Source organism: Heptranchias perlo, chromosome 18, assembly GCF_035084215.1.
Source record: "Heptranchias perlo isolate sHepPer1 chromosome 18, sHepPer1.hap1, whole genome shotgun sequence".
Classification (NCBI taxonomy): Eukaryota; Metazoa; Chordata; class Chondrichthyes; order Hexanchiformes; family Hexanchidae; genus Heptranchias; species Heptranchias perlo.
Window position 1 is genome coordinate 34,179,508 of NC_090342.1, and position 25,795 is coordinate 34,205,302.

Below are 25,795 nucleotides of genomic sequence, written 5' to 3' on the forward strand. Positions count from 1 at the left end.
TGGACTTGTTTTATCTCCCTTTTAAAATGTAGGAATCACTTTGATCTGCTGCAAAGCAGAGGAAGCATACCATTAATGAATCGCACCTGTCTTGATGTGGCCTTGTAAACAATGATTCCCCGATGATAGACGTATAAACTTCAGCAGAATAAAACCTCCCCCAATCTCCAAATGTTCGCTGTCCAGAAAGGAGTTCACAAGAAGCACCAGCTGAACCAGTGCAACCTCATCCTTGCGAGCTCGAAGCCTATACCCAAGTTCTCCCAGTCTCCATGCCCACTCCAAAAGATAAATGAAACCCTTGAGACAACTGCAAGACCTTGATGAAAAACAGTATCAACATTAACTTAGAGACAAAGCTCAGTAGTGGTAACATAAATGGAACATTGAGGGAGTGGAGATTTTTCTGTTCTTGTACTTTCCTATGTACTGTGCAAAACTGCATCACTAGACACAATCTTTTTATTTTAAATTCTCAAGTTGATTGCCTCCTTTAATTTTATTTTTGTGTTAAAATTACTGAAATAAAACAATCGTTTATATTCTTTTATTATAACTCCTATGGCTCCCCTACACTTTTATTTTTTACTTCAACTTAGTTTTACTTCCTTCATCACTCAACATTTAAAGCCTTTCTCCCATATTGGTGTTTGATTTAGCAAAACAAAACCCTGGTATGGATGCAGATGAAAGTGTTGGCAAAGTGGATTTGGGACACTGTACTGCCAGGCTGTCAGGAGGTGGAAAGTCAAAACTTGGAGGTATTGTATTCCTGATTACACAATGTTAATGTCCATGCAGCAGGCTAGTTAAACAAAATCAACTCACAGGAGAAAAGTTAAGTTGAAATCGCTTTGACCCCAATGACAAATTGGTTGTTTTGGGATTACTGTCCTCTCAATCCTTTGCCGCCACCCAAACCCATTGAAGCAACTACTTAAAACATTACTGAGGAATTGTTTTACTTAATCCAATTCTCCAACAAATACAAAGTGTGCTGGTGGAAAAGCCATGGTAACACATCTAGTTAAAGCTACGACAAAGGTCAGGCCTTTTAAATGAAGAATGGAGTTTGTTATGCAGCCCCGAAACATTCAAATGCAGAGCATCAGAGATACCTTTAGTGGTTACGGAGCCTTCAGGTATCAGGGCATAATGGGAGTAGGGGGCGCAAGTTATTATAAATACAGATATTTAAGTCTTGTGCAAATCTTGGTGCTCTTCACATTCACAGATGATCCTAATTTACTGTAAGAAACAAGACCAAAATGGACTACAGTGCACCAAACTCACATCACCTTCAGCTGGATGGGGCAGAATTTGGGAACTCCAAAGAAATTTTACCAAATCAGACTGAAATTTTCAATGAAGTGCAAACAAAAGTTTTGTATATTCTGTTTGTGGTTCATTACTGTCCTCTTTTTGTCAAGAAAACTTAAGTCCTGTCTACTGCTAACGTTCAGCACAGCAAGGAGCTCTACAGGAATGTTCCTTTTACATCAGTCAATCCGTCCCCTGGTGTACTCTACCCAGTTCAAAACGTTCTCTGCGAACCTCGATCATAAAATCCTTCCTTGTGGCGCTGGATATGTGGATGAAGTAGAGTCTTTGTTGGAACAGATTCATTGTTACTGGGAGAAGTGTTGAATGAAATCTAGACAGCATGTAGACTTTTGAACATATCTCCAGGTAACGAGCAACTATTTATCCATATGAGGATTACAAATTGACTCCAGTATTTCTTTCTTTCTGCACTTTAGAACCACATTTCTTAAAAATCAGACTTCCTCCATATCATAAAAATAAATAATTGAGAAGCATTTTCTTGAACTTTATTGAAACTGTATCCAGATTGTTTTATTAAAATATCCCATGGGATTCCTTTCAACTGTATATCAAAGCAAACACATTTTAGGTTGATTCACTGACTCACAAGGCTGAAGCAGTTAGTGAGAAAATAGTACTTGTGGCAACACCATTTTGATCAGGTGAAGGTCAACTGGTAAACATTTAAACCTACAACAAAATTAGCAGAGGTAACAGGTCACTGTTTCAGATGCTTTAAGTGATGCACAGATGGAATCAATTACTGTTTATTTCAAGTAGTAGCTGACATTTATTACCGTTTCCTATTTAAAACCTAAAGTGTTTGATTTCTAAGAAGTTTGCAAAATTGTTCTTTTCAGGCTGGTGGACTTTGGTCCCGCCAGTGCGGAATATATAAGTGGGATCCAGGATATCAGCAGGGAATCGCCCAATTTGCACAGTCTTCCAGATAAATTTCTAGGCCAGCCTAAAAGTGCTTAATTTATTGAAATATATTACAATAAGACACGGCCTGATTTCTTGTCTGTTTGGTGAGGAGGAATTACACTGTGCACTCTTATGCAAAAAACTTCAGAGAGGCAGATACATTTTGTGATTTTTTTTTTGTTTTTATTTCTCCAGTACCTTTTCAGTACTGGATTTTGTTTTTTGTTTGCTCTTTTTCTCAACTTTTTTTTTAGTCTCTGGATTTTTTTTTGAGTATTTTAAAAATGTATTTCTAAAATTTCCTTTCAGAACATGTAGGGAATGTTTATGTTAAGACAAAAACAGCCAAATATCTGCAAAATCACCAGAAAGCCAACAGTAACTGAAGTGTTTACAAGCCTTTAGCAGAACAGGGAGAATTGAAAAAAGGGCTCTCACAATACAAACTCTTACAAAAGCAAAATGGTATCTTAAGTACAAGCCAGAGAGTCCCTTGACAGTTGCCAAGTCAAGTTGACATTAATGATGGGGATTGGTTTTAAACAGTCACAAATATAGTATTTCATGGTTGAAATGATACAAGTTGAAAAAGGCATGCTAGGGAGATCAGCTGGCACCAGAGCTGGATAGCCCTCAACCACCATTTTGCCACAAATCATATCTGCAGGCTCTGGAACATCTATCCGAAGAAGTCTGAAGACAACTACCTCTGCAGGTTCTAAGTAAGCAGGGAGACAGTGTCAGGATCGTGCTACAAGGTGACCAGTAACCAACTTGCTGACTAGGGTCAGCACTGCCAGTTGCAGTCATGTTCATCATCATCCCTAACCTTTCTGCCTCCACCCCCTACCAGACCAGCATAGGGATCATCTGCAGTATCAACTAATATGCTGTACATAGATGTATCAAGCAGGTGACTGCATTTTCATCTCTTTTTCTACCTAATACCCAACAGTAGCATAACATGACTGTTCAACGTCACTGCGCTGTTGCATTTCCCAAAGTACAGGGGGTCAGTAATGGCAGCCATCAGGTTCCTGCTCCTCCTCACCTATGGACTGTGAATCACCCAGAGCTACCATCTCCAACTCATTGGCTACATCGTCCAGGATGTTTGTGTTGGTACTTGTATATATTGGCGAGAGATGCAAGGTGCCTTCTTATTCTGGGCCACTGGCAGGCTGGTCTACCAGACCTACAATGACAGAAAATAAATAAATGTTAGAATGCTTGCTCAAAGACACACCTCCAAACAGAGCTTGTATTGTAAGATACTGCATGATGAGTGTATGGGAGGGAATGAGAAAGGGGACAAGACATAAGAACAGGATAGTACTAGCCATCAACTTGGGGGACCCCTGCAGCTTCACCTTCCCCTACTCTTTCCATGTTCTTATATGCAAGGATATCCAGGGTGGCCTCCCCCAAGCTATACAAGGGATTATAATTTCAGAGCCCTCCTTCAGTTTGGATGTTCTCTTGTATTATGTGTCATTTGTTGTACAAGCAGAGAAGTAGTTTTAACATATTGTCAGTTGAAGGAGCACATACACAATGACAGTCATCTGCTCAACCTGCAGCCCATCAGTAAGTGACCAAACATCATGCAGCTAAATTGTGTTACAATGATTTTATGTGTGATGTCCTTCAAAGATGTCATTGTGCCAAGGCTTTCAATTGTAAGTTGCAGCTTTAATGTGTGCACTATTTCCCACCCCATTCTCGATGGCAAGTTCCTGCTTCCTGGCCTAATATAGATTGGGAGCTCACCTTGAATACTAAATGGTCGACCCTGAAAGATCCAGCGGCATTAGCTTTTCCTGATTTGGGAAAGCAAGAAACTCACAGCACTCTGGTTCTGCCACTGCAACGCTGGGACTGGAAAATATGTTCTAAATTCTCTAAATTTTTTGAACAGGCTATATGGCAAGGTCAAAGTACTTTTTATTTCCAGTGCATCACATCACTTTTAATTATCATTAGTAAAGAATAGGTTTAAGATAGTTCAGTAAACCAAGTCCAAAAATAATGCCACTTTTATATTACATTTTTGTTGTCACTGAAGCATCCTCCAATGGCAAAAACATAAACAAACACGCATCAAAGCATTGGTAATGAGACCTCCTTAGAGGATGGTATCACATCAATGAGCACATGCACTGGTAGCAAAAAGCAATCAAGGTGATGCTCTGCTTAATATTCGTCTCCCTCCTTCCCTTCAAGATTGTGATACACAGTTGCTGCAGCATTATGGTACCTCACCCAAATGTCCATTTTCCATGTGTGAGCCCATGCAATAAGTGCTGGCTGGCTGTTTAATCATGAGCCTAATTTTGTGAATCATCCAACATCCACACACTTGTACTTGCCATTTTCATTAGGGGTCACTAATAAGTGATAAGGAAAGGAAAGCCTAGTTAACTTTTCTTTGCTCTAATTCAGGGACTCAAAGTGACTGTTGCAGCCCCACCCCAGCTGAAATCAGCTATCTCAGCACAGGCCAGCATTAGGAATTGAGCCTCTTCTACCAGTTTAAATCAAGATGTGGAGATGCCGGTGATGGACTGGGGTAGACAAACGTAAGCAGTTGTACAACACCAGGTTATAGTCAAACAGCTTTATTTGAAATCACAAGCTTTTGGAGCTTTCCTCCTTCGTCAGGTGAGTGCAGGGTTCCATAAAGGCACCACATATATAGTCAGAGAACAATGCCTGGTGATTACAGATAATCTTTCCAACTGCCCGTTATCACACCTCGGCAGAGAGGTAATCACAGCAATCAAAGGAGTGGATGGTGTTCAGACAGGGGAACATTACATCCAAGAATACTGAATACACAAGCAGTCAGAACACAAAGACAGAAAGAGAGAGAGAGAGAGAGAGAGACCCGAAAGGCCTTTTGGGTGTCTCTCTCTCTCTCTGTCTTCACCAGGCATTGTTCTCTGACTATATATGCTGTGCCTTTATGGAACCCTGCACTCAACTGACGAAGGAGGAAAGCTCCGAAAGCTTGTGATTTCAAATAAAGCTGTTGGACTATAACCTAGTTTAAATCAAGTTTCTGACTCTAATTTTCAATTAAGCCTGTACTCTTCTTTCTACTCACTGGATAACCTTCATAGCCTAGACCATGTTTCCACTTACATGAGTCAATCCCTTTTGTGAATTGGCTGTGGTGAACCTATGATTTCAAGTTCACCATCATTTTCATCAACTGTTTTTTTGGGTACCACGGTCTAAGGCAGCTTGACCTACTTGGTAAACTGGTTGTTCCTTCTTTTCTTCTGTTCTGTTCTCTTATAACATATATGTACTGTGGCAACTTTGAATGTACATTCACCTCAAGGCATATTTACACTAACATGTTATTAATGTCTGCAGATCAATTGGTTTCAGAATTGTTCATCTCAAAAAAAAATGGCACTGCTTGGGTCAAGGTTACCAATACTTTCAGTTCTTCCTTTTTTAAAAAATGTGAACAGGCTATTAATGGCTAACGACAAACAAAACGTTTCTGGATGCACCCAACTGGCTACATTGAACATCAAATGTGTAAAGTTACTTCTGCTATTGATATTTCCCAACTTCCTTCTTTACTGGACTGCAGCTTTCTGTTTGCGCCTCACACTAATCCTTCTCCATTATTAGGGTCATTTGGACCAACACTTTACCTAAAAGAATTCAAGGCCCTTTGATGCCAAAACTTTATCTCAGAACCTAAGTACCTACTTTGGTTTAGCAGCTCAATACTGTAGATAGACCCATAGTAAGCACACCGTACTTCAGAATTGAAAAATATTTCATGCCAACTCAACATAGCACAGATTATTGACTGAATTTTAATGTATAGGCAGCAACTGCTTCTTAATAGATATTTCCTGACTAGAATTGATCGTAAAATAATAGATAAATTATCAAATTATGCTGGTGGCCAATAATAAATTCTTCAACTTCGGGATATAAATGAGTTGCCAAAATTAAATTCAATTATTGATAGCAGCATAATGAATTTAATTAAAGCCTAACAAGTTACTTATAAATCAAGAACTCTGACTAAAATCTCCCCCTCATGAATAGTGATTGAACAGGGCACCGCACAAGTTATTAATTGAATGAATTAGCTGTGTAAACTGTTTCCTCACAGACAAACACTGAACTCAACAAATATTGATCAATTAGATCATGATCAGGCTTCACCTCCTCAGATTCTCCTGTTCCTATTACGGCTATGTTTTTGCTGTGTCGCAGGTACGTAGATCATTGAAGTGTCATGAACAGGTGCAGAAAATAATCAAGAAGGCTAATGGAATGTTGGCCTTTATATCTAGAGGACTAGAGTACAAGGGGGCAGAAGTTATGCTGCAGCTATACAAAACCCTGGTTAGACCGCACCTGGAGTACTGTGAGCAGTTCTGGGCACCGCACCTTCGGAAGGACAAATTAGCTTTGGAGGGAGTGCAGCGTAGGTTTACTAGAATGATACCCGGACTTCAAGGGTTAAGTTACGAGGAGAGATTACACAAATTGGGGTTGTATTTTTTTTTTATTCGTTCACGGGATGTAGGTGTCGCTGGCGAGGCCAGCATTTATTGCCCATCCCTAATTGCCCTGGAGAAGGTGGTGGTGAGCCGCCTTCTTGAACCGCTGCAGTCCGTGTGGTGACGGTTCTCCCACAGTGCTGTTAGGGAGTTCCAGGATTTTGACCCAGCGACGATGAAGGAACGGCAATATATTTCCAAGTTGGGATGGTGTGTGACTTGGAGGGGAACGTGCAGGTGGTGTTGTTCCCATGTACCTGCTGCTCTTGTCCTTCTAGGTGGTAGAGGTCGCGGGTTTGGGAGGTGCTGTCGAAGAAGCCTTGGCGAGTTGCTGCAGTGCATCCTGTGGATGGTACACACTGCAGCCACAGTGCGCCGGTGGTGAAGGGAGTGAATGTTTAGGGTGGTGGACGGGGTGCCAATAAAGCAGGCTGCTTTATCTTGGATGGTGTCGAGCTTCTTGAGTGTTATTGGAGCTGCATTCATCCAAGCAAGTGGAGAATATTCCATCACACTCCTGACTTGTGCCTTGTAGATGGTGGAAAGGCTTTGGGGAGTCAGGAGGTGAGTCACTCGCCGCAGAATACCCAGCCTCTGACCTGCTCTCGTAGCCACAGTATTTATATGGCTGGTCCAGTTAAGTTTCTGGTCAATGGTGACCCCCAGGATGTTGATGGTGGGGGATTCGGCGATGGTAATGCCGTTGAATGTCAAGGGGGGGTGGTTAGACTCTCACTTGTTGGAGATGGTCATTGCCTGGCACTTATCTGGCGCGAATGTTACTTGCCACTTATGAGCCCAAGCCTGGATGTTGTCCAGGTCTTGCTGCATGCGGGCTCGGACTGCTTCATTATTTGAGGGGTCGCGAATGGAACTGAACACTGCGCAGTCATCAGCGAATATCCCCATTTCTGACCTTATGATGGAGGGAAGGTCATTGATGAAGCAGCTGAAGATGGTTGGGCCTAGGATACTGCCCTGAGGAACTCCTGCAGCAATGTCCTGGGGCTGAGATGATTGGCCTCCAACAACCACTACCATCTTCCAGCCACTGGAGAGTTTTCCCCCTGATTCCCATTGACTTCAATTTTACTAGGGCTCCTTGGTGCCACACTCGGTCAAATGCTGCCTTGATGTCAAGGGCAGTCACTCTCACCTCACATCTGGAATTCAGCTCTTTTGTCCATGTTTGGACCAAGGCTGGAGCCGAGTGGTCCTGGTGGAACCCAAACTGAGCATCGGTGAGCAGGTTATTGGTGAGTAAGTGCCGCTTGATAGCACTGTCGACGACACCTTCCATCACTTTGCTGATGATTGAGAGTAGACTGATGGGGTGGTAATTGGTCGGATTAGATTTGTCCTGCTTTTTGTGGACAGGACATACCTGGGCAATTTTCCACATTCTCTGGAGTTTCGAAGGTTAAGGGGTGATCTGATCGAAGTTTATAAGATATTAAGGGGAACGGATAGGGTGGATAGAGAAAAACTATTTCTGCTGGTTGGGGATTTTAGGAGTAGGGGGAACAGTCTAAAAATTAGAGCCAGACCTTTCAGGAGCGAGATTAGAAAACATTTCTACACACAAAGGGTTGTAGAAGTTTGGAACTCTCTTCCGTAAACTGGAATTGATTATAGCTCAATTGCTAAATTTAAATCTGAAATAGATAGCTTTAAGGGATATGGGCCAAAGGCTGGTATATGGAGTTAGATCACAGATCAGCCATGATCTTATCAAATGGCGGAGCAGGCACGAGGGGCTGAATGGCCTACTCCTGTTCCTACTTCTGTACTGACTGCATCTCAAGTTCCTGATTAGCTACACTGACTCCATTCTTCCTGAATAATGCTGAATAGGAGCTCCTTTTCAGAATTCTGACCACTCTGTGCTACTTCTGGACCATATTGTGGTCCTCCTGCTAGCACTTGGAAAATCTCTCAATTTCACATATGGCCAGTGTATCCTTGCTTATCTGTAAATAAATCTGACTGTTGATTTTATCCTGAATGTAACAGTCTGACAGTGTGGTATTGACCACCTTTTGGAGTAGACAGGAAAAGGTGATGTACATTCCACATGGTCTCTGGTTAAGCTCACATTTACTTCATCTTCAAGCATTACAGAAATGCTTCCCATCTAACACGGGAATGAAATTCTGCTTCAGTCACACACTGTATAGCAAAAGTTGTTTCTTCAAAGAGATTGGGGGGGGGGGGGGGGGGGAAGAGATTAACTGCAACATAAAAGGCTACGTTTGTATATTAAATACCGTACCTGTCAAGTAGATGTTGTATAAGAAAAAGGTGGAGGAATTATGGAGGTAAAAATAAAGCACTAATGTGGTAATTTCTTCTGTGTTCATTGATGCCCTTTTGATTCTTGAAAGATCCCATAGAATGGAGTGTAGACGATGTTGGTAAGTGGATTTTGTGGATTGAGCATCAATATAGGCTGCCTAACATTAGGAAGAAGAGTTTCTTGGATCTGAATGGTAGACAGCTGTGCAATCTATCAGAGGAACAGTTTAAACAGAGAGCACCAACCAGTGGTGATATGCTCCATGCACATTTGGATCTATGGAAATCAGTTGACTTGAATGGCTTTTTAAATTCAAATATCTAACCAAAATATTATAGACATCAATACATAAGAAACAAAAGTATTATATTTTGACATTTTCATGATACAAATATGTCCTTGTTCAGCTTAAATAATTATGGGGAATTGGAAACAATCTTTCAAATCCATTTATAAAAAACAGAACAAAATGGGTAAGTCAGCACCTGTGTAGACAAGTTGATGTTTCAAGTGTGGACCCTTCATCAGAACATAAGAGACAGGCAAACATATTAATAAACAGGAATAGGAGAAATAAAAACAAACATATATATTATAAAAAAGACAAACTCAGAGAGGAATCATGAGTAGAACGATGTAACAGGTCATCTGTCAAGTAATATATAGAAGCTTTAAGACATCAAAGAAACTAAGTGTATAAAATAGCTAAAGAATTGGAAGGCCTGGAAAATGCAAGACAATGGGAAAGATGGAAAACCTTAGGGTCTGAAACTGAAAGAGATTTGAAAATGTGGATATAGCTAAAGTCTGAAGTTACAGAAGTCTATGTTCAAACCAGAGGACTACCCGATATCAGCTTGACAAAAAAAGCTTTAATGTTTGTTATTGTACAGTTCAATAGTATTAAGACAAGTTCCTTTGTTTAACTCAGTCATGTCCGTTGTTGCTATGCAAACTGCAAGGTTCTCAACAATATTGAAAAATACTAGAACAAAGAACTTGGATCTCCCAATTATTATTCTCCTTCCCCATCCAGAAATGTTTTTAAAATGTGTCTTCTATCGGAAAATCAGAAAAGCAACTGTAGGGACCATTCTCCACAACTTGGACAGTGCAAAGTTAGTTTTCAAAAAGGGAGTTAGTTACTTGATGTTACAAACTAGTGGTATCTGTAACAGTGAGTTAAGTGTTTAGTTTTACAAAGTAATGGTATAATTATGGGCATGAATTAGTTGCTGATGTAAAATATAATGATACCATTATGGGTATATGACTTGGTTCCTTGTTGCTACAAAGTAACGGTATTATTATGTGAACATGAGTTAGTTTGGTATTACAAAGTAATGGTATAATTAAAGGTATGTTTAGACTATAACCTTGGCATTGGTGCCACCTTGCAGTGATGCTGAGGTTGTAGTGTAAATAGAGTCAAGACTAACCTGTTTCCAGAAAAAAACACGAGACATATCCTGGAGGGAGTAATCTCATGTTCACCCTACGTGGAATTTGATGTCAGCGCAGAGTTAAACTAGGTTTAAATAATGCCCAGGGAGTCCCATCAACCCAAGCACTTTTTAAACCTGAGAATGGTAGCTGCAATATAAATTAAGACTGAATTATTTTGCATAACCTAACTACATAGAGTGGATTCAAATCAGCAACTAAATAACAGTCTGAACTATTTAATTGCTAAACTACTTCAGCCTCAGCCAGATTTTATTTGTAGAAGGTACTCTCTAAGTATGCTAACTTCCTAAACATCATACACATAGTACAGCAGAGGCCTGGCTCACATATGGTAGTTTCCTTGATCCCAAGGCTTTTGTTCAAAATGGACTGTCATTGGTGACAGTTTAATTGAATGGATCTTCTCCCATCCTGGATCTTCAGCTATAAGAAATAGTCAGGTGTCATTACGTTTCAACCTTTTGGGGTACATGACAGGGATGCCTTTTGTCCCCTTTTTTTTGCCTTGATGCTGCACTCAATATGATTTGTGTGGCTGAGATAATAGGAACAAGAGTAGACCTTTCAGCCCCTCGAGTCTGCTCTGCCATTAATTTAGATCATGGCTGATCTACACCTTAACTCCATATCCCTTCACACCCTTACCTAAGAAAAATCTATTTCAGTCTTGAAAGCTAAAATTGTCCTAGCATCCACAGCCTTTTGGAGGAAGAGAGTTTCAGATTTCCACTACCCTTTGTGTGAAAAAATGCTTCCTGATTTGGGTCCTGAATGGCCTAGCTCTAATTTTAAGATTATGTTTCCTTGTTCTTGATTCCCACACCAGTGGAAATAGTTTCTTCTTATCTACCCTATCAAATCCTTTTAACAATTTAAATGCCTCAATCTTCTATACTCAAGGGAATACAAGCTAAGTTTATGCAACAAGTTCTCATAATATAAGCCCCAGTATTAGTCTGGTGAATATGTTGCACTCCATCCAAGGCCAATATATCCTTCCTGAGGTGTGGTGCCCAAAACTGAATGCAGTATTCCAGATGGGGTCTGACTAAGGATCTATACAACTGAAGCATAGCTTCCTCCCGTTTGTATTCCAGCCCCCTTCAGATAAAGGCCAACATTTCATTAGCCTTATTGATTGCTTTTTGTACCCGTCTACTAGCTTTTATTGATGTATGTACTTGGATTCCCAAATCTCTCTGCTCATCTACAGTTCCTAGTTTCTCACCATTTAGAAAATACTCTGATTTGTCTTTCTTGGGTCCAAAGTGGATGACCTCACATTTGCACACATTGAACTCCATTTGCCATAGTTTTGCCCACTCACTTAACACAACTTTAAGCAAACCATCTATTATCATATTTCTAATCCCATATTCCTTCCACTTGGGTGGTGAGCAGTCTGCAAATTGGTCACTTGTACCAAACCAAAGTCATAGCCTCAGGTCATTTCTGAATTACTGAAGAAATAAAGACAAAATTAAAATACTACCACAGGTATTGTTTTTTGTTTCCTAAGACAGAATGCATAGTCCTCCCAGCCAGGATCTAACAAAACTCATCTTAGAGGAATAAATGCTTCACAGATTGGAGGACAGCTGGAGTTTCAACTAGTAACATGCTTGTGGAGAATGGAGCATTCAAATACTTGATTTAAGCTTCAGTTTTGACACTCAAGTTGAATAATTTTTGCAGTAGATCTAGTCTTGAATGAGTTTTAAAGCCTTAACATAAAATTCACTTTCTTTAAAAAAAAGTTGCAAGAATGATATGCAGAAGGCCATTGGAATATAACAGATGCCAAGTTAATTCAAGATTGTCTTTTATGTTTTTGAACTGTTTAGTTAATTGAATTGGGAACCTTAAAATTGCTTTTAAACCTAAATTCCTATAGTCTGGGAACCAAATGAATGCAGAAGCATGGTTCACCACTTTAGGCAAATGGCAATGACAATAAAAAAAGACTAAAAAGCAGCCCTCAAAAAAACATAAGCTACACTGTGACCTCAGCAAAGCATTTTAATGATTTTTTTTCCCCAATCCTTTCCACCGAGTCTACCATTTTGCTTCAAGTGCAACCAAAGACAGACAAGACCAAAGCTCACATAGCCAGGTACACTGAGCAATTTCCGTCCACCAACAAGAAGGCTTCATAATACTGTGTTCTTGCTCATCATTTGGCACTTTGTCAGCTCACTTGTACATGAAGTATGCGAGTCTTAGATTACTTGCAGGATGTGTTGGTGGGTGGAAGCCCAGCCCCATCAATGTGTATCCAGTGGTTACAATCTAACTTTCAAATTTTTCTAGTTTATGGAACTTAGTCTGAAAAATCGGACCCAACATGCATGGACCTGAATTTATTATTACACAAGCTCCTTTATCTGAACAACAACTTTCATTTATATAGTGCCTTTAAATTCCCAAAGCGCTTCACAGCAGCATTATCAAACAAAATTTGACAATGAGCCATATAAGGTATTAGGACAGGTGATCAAAAGCTTGGTTGAAGAGATAGGTTTTAAAGAGCGTCTTCTAGGAGAGAGAGGTAAAGGGGTGGAGAGATGTAGGGAGGGAATTCCAGAGCTTAGGGCCTAGGCAGCTGAAGGCACAGCCATCAATGGTGGAATGATTAAAATCAGGAATGCGCAACAGGCAAGAATTGGAGGAGCACAGGGATCTGAGGGTTGTAGGGCTTGAGGAGGTTATAGAGATAGGGAGGGGCGAGGCCATGGAGGGATTTCAAAACAAGGACAATTTTAAAATAGAAGCATTCCCGGACTGGGAGCCAATGTAGGTCAGCAAGCACGGGGTGATGGGAGAACAGGGTTTGGTGCGAGTTAGGATACGGGTGGCAGAGTTTTAGATGAGCTCAAGTTTATAGAGGGTGGAAGATGGGAGGCCAGCCAGGAGAGCATTGGAATAGTCCAGTTTAGAGGTAGCAAAGGCATGGATGAGGGTTTCTGGGGCCTTTCTGGACAGAAAGTGGGTTCTGTATTTGCCAAACTAATAATAGGGATTGCACTTCAAAAGTAAATCATTGGTTTTAAAGGCTTTGGGTCATCCTAAGGATGTGATAAGGCACTTTTAAATGCAAGTTATTTCTTTCTCGCACAGAAAGAGTAACTTGGATTAATACGCACCACCATAAAGAAAAGTGCTAAGAGAATGGCAGCTTGCTTTGGCTTTACTTATTTCCCCTATGTCCCAAGCAGAAAGGTGTACCTTTCTCCTTCTGAGGCACGGCTATAGGGGTTTGGAATGAATTGATTGTTTTGTGGAGCATAACAAGAATTTGCAACTTAGGTGACAGTCAAAGTCAGCAGCACCATTACTTTTCTGCCGTTGCCTACTTCCAGACAGGCACTTCTGTCTAATAAGGGAAGTTGCCTGGAGTGGCAAAAATGGCTATCCTTGTTACAATCACCTCACGGAGCATTATCACTTGCTCATTTTAGGTGTTGACATTACTCTTTGCACCAAGATCATAATGCAATTATAATTCTTCCCATCTTCCCCCACTATTGACTGGTTTGCAGAACTTTTAAATATGCTCTTTTCATCTGCTGTTATTTTTTTCAAGCTATGTTTATCTTCATGTCATTCTAAAAAAAAGCTTCCTTTCAGTTCTAGATGAAGAACATATATCAACCCAAAATGAAGTATCAACAGACACTCAACCAGTTCATCTCTAGCAGTTTTTAATAAACCTCTTATTGAAACAGCAGAACTATGGAAGATTTATTGGGTGGTTAAATAAAGAAAAAGGTAACTACGATTTCTGTTCTTTTTCTAAAAGTTTGTTAATTCAAGATATCCTTTTCTTCTTTAATTTGGTCTATTTATTATTGGCAAGATAAGTAAAATAATAGAAATTCAGCTGGAGTCCAATCCCCTCCTTTACATTTTTTTGTAAGGGATCTTACAACACCAGGTTATGGTCCAACAGTTTTATTAGAAAATCACAAGCTTTCGGAGGCTTTCTCCTTCGTCAGGTGAGTGTGACGAAGGAGAAAGCCTCCGAAAGCTTGTGATTTTCAAATAAAACTGTTGGACTATAACCTGGTGTTGTAAAATTCCTTACATTTGTACTCCCCAGTCCATCACCGGCATCTCCACATCATGGCTACTATTTACATTTTTTTGATCATAACTGCGCACAAATAAGTGTGTTTAGTTTTAGTGATGACTCACTCATCCCAGAACATTCCCAAAAAGAGGCTTAGAAAGCAGTCTGTCAGTTTCCAGGTTGTGTGGGCATGGCTCTCTATTGCAGGCATCTTTTCTCCCATAACCATGAAATAGATAATAATGGCTCTTAGGCTGTTGGGAGTATCAAGTGGGTTTGGGTGTATAGAATATTGTTCTGCTACTGATTACTGGAATTAGTCTTTAAGGAAACTACATGGCCTATTTAGCTTAGGGGCATCAAAACTGTTAGCAATCTCAATTTATTTAGAAGACTTGCACAGAATGGGGCTGGGGGTGGAAGAAAAACAATGGTCTGTTTTAGTCAAGCTACGAATCATGAAACGTATCCTCATACAATTCCTAGTGCTTTTTGTACACTGAAAAGTGTTAGGAACAGTGCAGTAAGAGAGGCGCTAAAGGGAAAGGGCACCAAAATCAGTGAGCAAGTGATAATGCTCCATGAGGTGATTGTAACAAGGATAGCCATTTTTGCCACTCCAGGCAACTTCCCTTATTAGACAGAAGTGCCTGTCTGGAAGTAGGCAATGGCAGAAAAGTAATGGTGCTGCTGACTTTGACTGTCACTGGCAGTCCAGCTCCATAGTGGAATTGGCTGCAGGTCCCACTGCAGCGGATAGCATAGCTCAGCATCTTGCTACATGCTGATCAGGAACTGCTGTAGCCAACTCGCCATCGTTTTTGCTAGGTGGATGTACCAGGACCTGCAGATATGGTTGGTGGCCTCGTAGTGAGTACGGCCAATGAAGCTCTGCTAGCTGGTGATCTCTCTTGAATCCATTTGGTAACATTTAAAAGCAAGGTAAGTAAAATCACTGTGATTGGAATGCTTTTAATGCATCCCCTTGCATTAAGGTTAGTCAGGGCTTCACAGATCTCTTGGTGCATTAGGTCTGCAGTCACACAGTTTGGTAAGCGTAGTGAGGCAATACCTAGTAGCAGAAACATAGCTGGAATGGGTATGATGATGGTGATTGCTCTCAGGACTGCAATACTTCTGGGACCTCCACCAACCCACTCCTATGACTGTAGTCAGAAAGTGGACAGGGCCAGGCAGTTCCCAGAATCACCGAAATGGCAAAGCCAATAGCTGGGCCATCTCAGGACCCAAGCTCACTGAGTTTAATGGCTAACTCAATCTTGAGACATTTTCACAGGCAACATACCAGATATGCACCTCACCTAGTCCTGTCACCTATAAGAAATGCTAGGTTACAATAAAGAGCACATCACACAGTGGCACCAAGGGGAAGCAACGTATATATTTAAAAAATCATGAGCAGATGTGGCAGACATACACTTCACATTTGGGGGAAGGAAATTTGGCTTTGAAGTACCACTGTGTCTAGTTAGTGTCATGTTGTGATGTTGAATAATTTATCAGCAGGTGATAGGAATGGGATTTATTAGCAGTTGACTAGGAGCTAAAAACAATGTAGGCAAAGTATATTTGTTGACAGCATGAAGATGATGTAGAAAGGACTGTTGATATAAGAAGTGGATGAAAGAGAAGGTCTCGTAAATGAGTACCAGGCAGCAGCCAGCAAAGATGATTTGCAACAGGATTTTCAGGCTTCTCCTGTTTATCCCCTTGCTGTAGTTGGTTGTCTTCCTCCTCTGGGTGCTCCATAATTATTCAAAGTTGTAGATCATGCAGCATACAGTAATAGTCCAGGAGACTTTGGGCTGTATTGTAGGACAAAGTGCTGCTTTAACATGTTTATGGTATATTCTATGATGATTAAGGTAGCTGCATGTACATCATTGTCCCCGTGCTTAGCACATGTACATGGCTTTTGTAGAGGTATTATTAGTCACTGCTGTGGAGGGTAGTTGTGGACTCCGAGGAATTAACCTTGCAATTTTTGTTGTGGGGTAAATAATGGGGCACAATGGATTTCCTTAAGTAAAGACATCGTGACCTTGCCTAGGAGGCGGGCATTTACCTGCATGGTTCAGTGATGATGGTCAGCTTCTGAATGCATAGCTATTGTGTGCAAGAGCTCATTGGGACATGTGGGTGCTAATGATATCCTGGACTTGAATCCTGGAAAAAGTGCAGTGTTCTCTCATGGTTATCCATGGAGAAAGTGCTAAAATTGCTTGCTCTGCAAACAACATTTCAGTCACCTGCTTGATACTTCTGTCTACTGCAGATTGGTTAATGTTATTGATTTCCCCAGTGATAACCTGGAATGAGACTGACGCATAAAAGCTCAAGGCTTACGTGACCTCGACGGTCAGATAGTGCCGTGCCTGTGGAGTTTGGCTACAAGTCAGATTGTAGCGTACAGCACAACGCTGTTATAACTTCCTGGGCCTAAGGCAGCTATATGGAGTTAGGTCACAGATCAGCCATGATCTCACTGAATGGCGGAACAGGCTTGAGGGGCTAAATGGCCTACTCCTGTTCCTATATTCTTTGGTAAATGTTACTCTACACAGTTCTTCAGACAAATCAAGATAAGTGCACCTCTACCTTAAGTGGATTTCAGGGTAACAGTCGCTGGGCAGAGCCCTCCTCTGGTGAAATATTACCTGCCCAGCATCCCACTGTTGCTTCTCTTCATCCGAAAACATAAATATAGAAGGAATCTAATAGTGCCGCCCACTGTTACAATTGCTAACAAGCCAAAAAGATGACAGTATCAAAACAATGGCACAAAACCTTTTCAGCAATTAAGTGTGTTCCGCCACACCCAATGCTATAAAGCAGTTTAAAGGGACATAAAAATACAATTAAACCACTTTCACATCCAACACAGCACCTAGCAACTGGACGATGTTTTGAGAGTGGAATGTAGAAAAACTCCAGAACAAGCCGCGCCTCTAGCCAAGCTGTTCTAGTACAGCTACAACACTGGCATCTACCCAACAAAGTGGAAAATTGCCCAGGTACATCCTTGTCCACAAAAAGCAGGACAAATCCAATCCGGCCAATTACTGCCCCATCAGTCTACTCTCAATCATCAGCAAAGTGATGGAAAGTGTCGTCGACTGAGATATCAAGCAAACCTTACTCACTAATAACTTGCTCGCCGATGCTCAGTTTGGGTTCCAACAGGACCACTCGGCTCCAGACCTCATTACAGCCTTGGTTCAAACATGGACAAAAGAGCTGACTTCCAGAGGTGAAGTGAGAGTGACTGCCCTTGACATCAAGGCAGCATTTGACAGATTGTGGCATCAAGGAGCCCTAGTAAAATTGAAGTCAATAGGAATCAGGGGGAAAACTCTCCATTGGCTGGAGTCATACCTAGCACAAAGGAAGATGGTAGTGGTTGTTGGAGGCCAATCATCTCAGCCCCTGGACATCACTGCAAGAGTTCTGCAGGGCAGTTGTTTCATCAATGACCTTCCCTCCATCATAAGGTCAGAAGTGGGGATGTTCGCTGATGATTGCACAGTGTTCAGTTCCATTCGCAACCTCTCAAATAATGAAGCAGTCCGTGCCCGCATGCAGCAAAACTGGATAACACGCAGGCTTGGGCTGAAAAATGGCAAGTAACATACACGCCAGACAAGTGCCAGGCAATGACCATCTCCAACAAGAGAGAGTCTAACCATCTCCCTTGACGTTCAACGGCATTACCATCGCTGAATCCCCCACCATCAACATCCTGGGGGTCACCATCGACCAGAAACTTAACTGGATCAGCCACATAAATACTGTGGCTACAAGAGCAGGTCTGAGGCTGGGTATTCTGCAACAAGTGACTCTCCTCCTGACTCCCCAAAGCGTTTCCACCATCTACAAGGCACAAGTCAGGAGTATGTTGGAATACTCTCCACTTGCCTGAATGAGTACAGCTCCAACAACACTCAAGAAACTCGACACCATCCAGGACAAAGCAGCCTACTTGATTGGCACCCCATCCTCCACCACTAGCGCAACGTGGCTGCAGTGTGTACCATCTACAAGATGCACTGCAGCAACTCGCCAAAGCTTCAACAGCACCTCCCAAACCCGCAATCTCTACCACTTATAACGACAAGGGCACACGGACTGCAGCGGTTCAAGAAGGCGGCTCACCACCACCTTCTCGAGGGCAGTTAGGGATGGGCAATAAATGCTGGCCTCGCCAGCGATGCCCACATCCCATGAACGAATAAAAAAAAGGCGCATGGGACACCACCACCTGCACATTCCCCAAGTCACACATCATCCTGACTTGGAAATATATCACCATTTCTTCATCGTAGCTGGGTCAAAATCCTGGAACTCCCTACCCAGCAGCACTGTGGGAGAACCTTCACCACATGGACTGCAACAGTTCAAGAAGGTGGCTCACCACCAGCTTCTCAAGGGCAATTAGGGATGGGTAATAAATGCTGGCCTTGCCAGCGACACTCACATTCCATGAATGAATAAAAAAAACTGCAGGAAATGGTGTGGATGTCTAAATGGTGTTTTTGGCAGAAGCTTCTTGCATCTGACTAGAAATGTGCATGATGCTAATTTTAGGCAGAGGTTCAGTGTACCTGTCCATACTCCCAGTTATATCTACATCTGGGGTGAAACCAACAGCAAAATCTACATTATTGTGTCCATGGTACAAACATGTGCAATGCTGGACAAAACTTTGCTTACAACCTTGACATTCACCATCACTAAAATACTGACAACTTTGTTATTACTTCCACTTAAAAGCTTTTTAAATCAATATTTACTGTTCACACAAGAATAACTCAGTTTCTTATCTTTAAAACAGGCATATTTAAGATTGAAGACTCGGCACAAGTGGTTTGACTGTGGGGAATACAAAAGAACAGGCCTGCAATGAATTACGATAAACGCAGCTGTTCAATTCGGCCCTATTACAAAAAGGAAATAATTAAGAAATCAGATATTTCAGTGTGACTGGTTTACCAATTTACCATTATGAAGCTTCTAAGAATGTAAATGGTATTGCCACATCATATTCATTTCTGTTTAGTAGCAGGGTTCAAATTTAATTTCAAATACAAAGCAGAGAATTCTGAGGTTTGTAATACAGTATATCTATTCAATTTCAACAGTATGAAAAATTCAGAACTCAAGCATGCATGGATGTGCATGTTTAATCACGCCATGCAATCAGGAGTTAGAGAGGATAAAAACACCTTGAACTTTTAATATCTTTCTGGATTTGTCTTGCTTGTACCAATAGATGGCATACAAGTAAGGGGAGCTGGTTCTAAGAAAAGGTCATCAACCTAAAACATTAACCCTACCTTCCTCTCTGTACATGCTGCCTGACCAGCTGTTTCCAGCATTTTCTGTGTTTATTTCAGATTTCCAGTGTCTGTAGTATTGTGCGTGAAGACAAAGTAAAGTAATAACAGGATAACTATGATAAATAGGTGTCACACAGTAGAGTAAAATTCACATCCCACCAGTCCACATCAAAGGTACACTCACAATTTGTGTTTCATTTATTTAGCAGTTACTTTTCACACTTGTGAATGTCTTCATTCAGATATGTACTTTGTCCTTGTATTATATTATAATAAAATCCAGGAGTGCACTCCAAAGCAATTGCTTATTTTGGAGCCCAACAACATTTGTAACCCTTTATTATTGTGACTGAGGATGTGTTCTGACCTTCCAGATGTCACTGCCTTGAAATATTCCTTGACACCTACTATAAAATAATAGGTCTTAAACAGAACAATTTCTATAAATATTAGCTATATACTGGTCTAAGAAGTTTTGTTACATTTTATTTGACATTTTCAGTTGTTTTAGAGGATAAAGTATTTGTCCATGTGAAAATATAGTACTACAGAATGCGACACTTTGCATACCAATATATGTGATCCTAATTTTCTATTTGATACCAGTCTTTCATCTTCAGAAACCGAATCATGTTTACCAGCAATAATTCCATTTTCACCTTATATAACTATGCCAACACTTCAAATTATGGAAGTATAATAGATATGAATCACAGGAACTTAAGGAATAATCTTTGAAAACTACACCTACCAGATTCATGTAGTCAAAGTGTGAGTGGAATTACATTCCCTTACTAGAATTTTTATCTTAAGGGGAGGACAGCAATTTGTTTACAAATTTTTTCTCCCAAAAATATCTGGTCATCGATATCAGGTGCCTTTAATCATTCATAACATACAACAATTATTATACTTAGGCAAGACTTGTTAAGTGCCTACCAGAACACCCATGTACCACGTGTCAAGTCTTCAGTTTCCTGTGATTGTTACAGTCCAGGCTTTTTCTGAACACTTTTGTGTTTATGGAGACAAAGCAGTGCCCATAAGCAGGCTAAAAGTCTTGCAAACTGAAACTTGTGTCCTATGAACATTGTGTCTGGGTTAAGGTGCCCAGGTTTAATAATCAACCCTTAATAGCCCAATATTGCTCATTTGGATCAAGTTGGTTGTCCACTACATTCTCTCTCTCCTAAATGGCATAAAATATGCCAAAAGACTAATAGGTACAGGCTAAAATTATTTGGTTGAATTTACTTAAAACTAAATAACAGAAGTAAAATTTTACAGCAAGCTACTGAATCAGCAAAATATTTATAAACAACGGGGTCCAAATTTAACATAGTTATGCCCATTTTATGGGCTTGAAACGAGCAGAATAACCAATTTAGCAGTGCTGGTGCCTGGAAGTCCGGGCCACTGCTAAATTGGTCAGAGCCTTTTTTAGCGCCTTGGTGGCTGCCTAAAATGAGCACAGACCTCATTTCAATATTAAAATGTGGTTGGCTGCGCTCATTTCAGACCCAAACTCCTAAATTTGTAATTTGTTTGCCCTCGTTGTAGCTTGTGGTTTGCAAGCTCCGACTGGCATTTACGGGTCTTTAACACCCTAACCAACGGTCCTTAAAGGGACCACTGGGGGGCGCTCAAAAAAAAGGCCCCAAAATTTTGTTTTTTGTGGAAGGAACGGGAGTGCTCCTCTTGGCTCCACTAAACAATGCTTCTTGTTCCCCACCTCTCCGCTCCACAATTAAAGACCAATCTTTCTGTCCTACCCTTTGAAATTTTCTTCTTAAATCTCTATTTTCCATCTTGTTCCCTGCCTTCCAAATTCTTTTTTTGACCATGCTTTCAGCTGTCTCTCTCACCCTCCACCAACCGCCCACTGCCCCCCCCCCTCACAAGTTCTCTCACTCCTTGCTTGGCGTACCCCTCTCCCTCCAAGTATTCAGTAATGTTCTTTAGGGTGCTATATAAAATGTAAGTTGTTGCTAAAGTAAACATTTCTATGAACATGCTGCTGTGTCAAAAAAGACCAAGCTATAGCTCAGTTCACATGACATTTCCTCACTAATGTTTTAGAATATGACATGACAAAGTATTTTGACATTTTGAATACAGTCAATACTGAGAAAATCTGGAATGTGATGCTACATTTTAATAGAAGCCAGAACCAACAAAAATGTTGCAAAAATTGCAATTTAAAAAAAAAAGTAAACTAATTTATTGGAAATGCAACATGTCGGAGACAAAAGATGGGTTTAATTTCAAAGATTTTACCCCTCTAAATAGTGTGTAAAAGAGATACTGGCAGAACATTATTGACTGTTCAAGCATTCTATAGGTTCCATTTCTCCAACTTTTCACTGGATTAAATGAGACATATTACCAAGAATCATTTCTAAGATACTACTTTGCAGCACTTCATACAATCATTTCACATGATCCATCATAATCACAGATAATGGCGAAGAATAAGAAAAATGACATGCTTTAGTTACCAACCACTCTTGTATATGTGGCTCTAGTTTAGTTTGATTATAATATACTTAATACCAATAAGGTTATCTACTTACCTAACATTGTAGAGTTCTTGCATTCCTGTTCAACAATGGGGATTGTCCAGTTTCGCATTTTAAATCACAAGTCTACATCACTGTTACTACATACAACTTCTAGTTTAATTCTAGTAGTGAAGATTGATTGGAAGGTTTTACAGAACAAAAATTCACCAAAAAAACTATTGTTCATTTAAAGCTGGCATACAATTCACCCACAGTTACAGAGTGATTACAGCCTACTTTTATCCCCCCCCCTCTCTTTCTATATATATATATTTATATATATTATATATATTACACAATTATTTGAATCACAGAATATTTTATGACATTGATAAAGCAAAGTAAGTATACATCAACAAAACTTCTCATTAACAGTCCTTAGATTGAATACAGAAACAATGTAGTGGACATGCTCTTTCCCAATTATCTTTGTTCATGTTGAATTTTTATATGTACAAGGGATATGCAGTTTTTGCTGTAAAGGAGAATTCCAGCTTGTATTTTAGTGCAGATCTTCAAACCTTTCAAAAACTCTCCAATTATCTGAGGAGCTTGCAGAAGACTGTACTAGCAATTAGAAATAAATAGAACGCTGTTATGTATTCTCTTCAACATCCTCCATTTACAGGATGCTCCTCTTCCACCATAGCCCCCAGTTATGAACATTATAGCATGTCAAAAATACATGGATACCTACTTTCGGCATCCACATTAAAATCCACAAATTTTAGAATTCAGAATGGTTGATTCTTAATGCTGTACTTAATATTTCTATTGAAAATGATCCCTAAAGTAATAGGCAACGATTGTATTGTATTTAACTAAAAACACATCCCAGTGTTTCACTGACGTGCTAAATGCATGCAATAGGCTGTACGAAGTTTAGCTAGCGCACTAAAGCAGCATTAAAACAAAATTCCTGCATAAGGAGCCATGCCAATGATAGCATATGCAGTCTTGCATAAGAATGAGTGTAAATGATTGAACAAATGTGCACTATAGGGAGGAAATTAAAGCACAGCACGAGGTCATTTTTCCTTATGTACACCTCATGTATGTAAAAGAAATAGACATTAACAAGGAGGAACTGCAACAGAACTAAAATGCTAAAAAGCCAACAGTTGGGTAAATATTGGGAGTCCTAGCTTTAAAAATAAAGTAAAAAACTGACAATAGGTTAATTTTTTGAAAACTGCAAAAAATATGGCAACATTACTTAAATAACACACATCAAGGCTGCAATAAGGCAAAGATAAACATTTAAAATTAGTATTCAGCAAGTCACACAAGGCAAGTTATTAAATCAATCTTTACAATCCTTTTGTCTATGAAAACTGAAGCTGCCATAGCGATGGACTGTAGATAATATTTAAAACTGATTTTACAATAACTGTGAAGCTTTAGCTGAGAACTTCAAAACACAAGACAGGAGCCTGCTAAAATGCACATTTTTCACTCCAATAAAGATTAGATTCTTCTCATCAAAGCGAAGCATTACCACAAATAACCATAATCCTCAATGTAATGAATATGTACATTCTCTACATCAATACATCATTTTCATTTTAAGTTGATGTAACTGTACATTTAATGTGAAATTGCTGCAGCATTTTCTGTGGTTCATCCTGCATCACAGGATGACTTCAACATAATTGGCAGGGTACAGGCCAACTTGCCCACTCTCCAGGCGTCCCTTACACCAACCCTGCTCATCTTCATCTTCTACTTTTATCAGTTCATCACCTGTTACAAAAAGACCACCGTGTTAGTATGGATAAAGCAACACATTTCAAGCGATTTTAAAAAGGAAAAAAGTATTATTCCTAAAACGAAAATGGTTTTCATCAAGAATTCACATTTCAACCATTAAATAATCAACTCAAAGCTCAATTTTATGAATAATGTAGGACACACAATACATTACAAATTCTTCTAAATGCTTAAGAGCAAATAACCTATTAGAAATATTGCACAGGGAATTTATTTTTTTGGTACAAGTACACCACTGTCAGAATTACAAATCAACATCCTTTTGGTTTGCCAAGAGTTATTTTATTATTGAATAGTTTTAACAGTTGGGGTACACATTAGCTTGGAGGAGTAGCTAGTATAAAACCAATACAAGCACCGACTCAGGTTGCTTCAGCGATCCTATGATTTTAAATACAGATTCAGCTCCCTCATACTCAAAGGGCTCAGTACATCTTATTTATTTGATTTTTAACAGGAATACGGATTGTAAAACAATCTCCTCAAAAATATATAGCAAACTTTTATTGCAAGACGTCATCAAGGAACTTTAGTGATAACACTGATCAAATTCAATTCATTCTGCCTTTTTATGAGAAAACAGCTTTCAAGGTTTTTGTTATGTGGCTATAGTTTGTTAAAGGACAATTAATCACTGGCTTGTGTGGAGCTGGGGAAACCCTGCTCAGGTCACTATGTGTAGTGATATTGTGAATGCCTTCATGAAGATGTCCTCTGGTCAGTACTTCTTGTGAAATCATACACTCTCTCTTTAAAAAAAAACTACATTCTTCTGATCAAAGTAAAGCACTGCCACAAAGTTAGCACAATGCTCGATGTAATGAATATTTATTTATTGACACCATGATTTCACTACACATAGTGACCAAAACAATTCTTAAATTTCATATTTGGTCTTCAATAAAACTTTAGTCCTGGATGAATTAATGGGGCGGAGGGGGAAGCAAGAGAGAAGAACAGCGGTTATTTGAGGAAACAGGGGTACAGTACACTTGTGCGTGAACAAACTATGTTATGGGAAGGTACAGGTATCCTCCACAATATTGCATTCATCCAGGAGGTATCAGGTGGGAACAATGTTCTTCTCCTGAAAAAGATGAATCTACCATGCAGGCGTTGCACAAATCTTAATATCTTGTAATAAATTAGCATTATTATAAGCTGGGAACAGACCAGCTGCCTGCCCCCTTAGTTGTAGAATGATGTGTGATATAGGTAAAATGTTAAAAAATTGGGGAGGAGAAGAGAATTTAAATCAAACTTACTGTTTGTCAGAAATGCTTTCAACTGGTGTAGCTACATGTAGAATAAGTAAAAAGTGCATGCTGCAGGACCACTCTTTTATTCGTTCGTGGGATGTGGGCGTCGCTGGCGAGGCCGGCATTTATTGCCCAGCCCTAATTGCCCTCGAGAAGGTGGTGGTGAGCCGCCTTCTTGAACCGCTGCAGTCCGTGTGATGACGGTTCTCAATAGGGAATTTATTT

At 40.1% G+C, this 25,795-nt stretch overlaps 1 protein-coding gene and 1 pseudogene across 6 annotated transcripts in view; one reads left to right on the forward strand and one right to left on the reverse strand.

Annotated features, from left to right (window-relative positions):
- Positions 1–676: 676 nt before the first annotated feature.
- On the forward strand, positions 677–23,643 carry LOC137334459 (SAM pointed domain-containing Ets transcription factor-like; annotated as a pseudogene).
- Positions 22,637–25,795, reverse strand: part of LOC137334751 (protein kinase C and casein kinase substrate in neurons protein 2-like) — a 135,203-nt gene continuing 132,044 nt past the window's right edge. For all 6 annotated transcript variants that reach the window (XM_067999680.1, XM_067999682.1, XM_067999683.1 and 3 more), the window contains one exon: positions 22,637–24,284. In XM_067999680.1, coding sequence (XP_067855781.1) covers positions 24,172–24,284 — 113 coding nt within the window. In that variant the 3' untranslated portion in view covers positions 22,637–24,171. The remainder of the gene's footprint in view (positions 24,285–25,795) is intronic.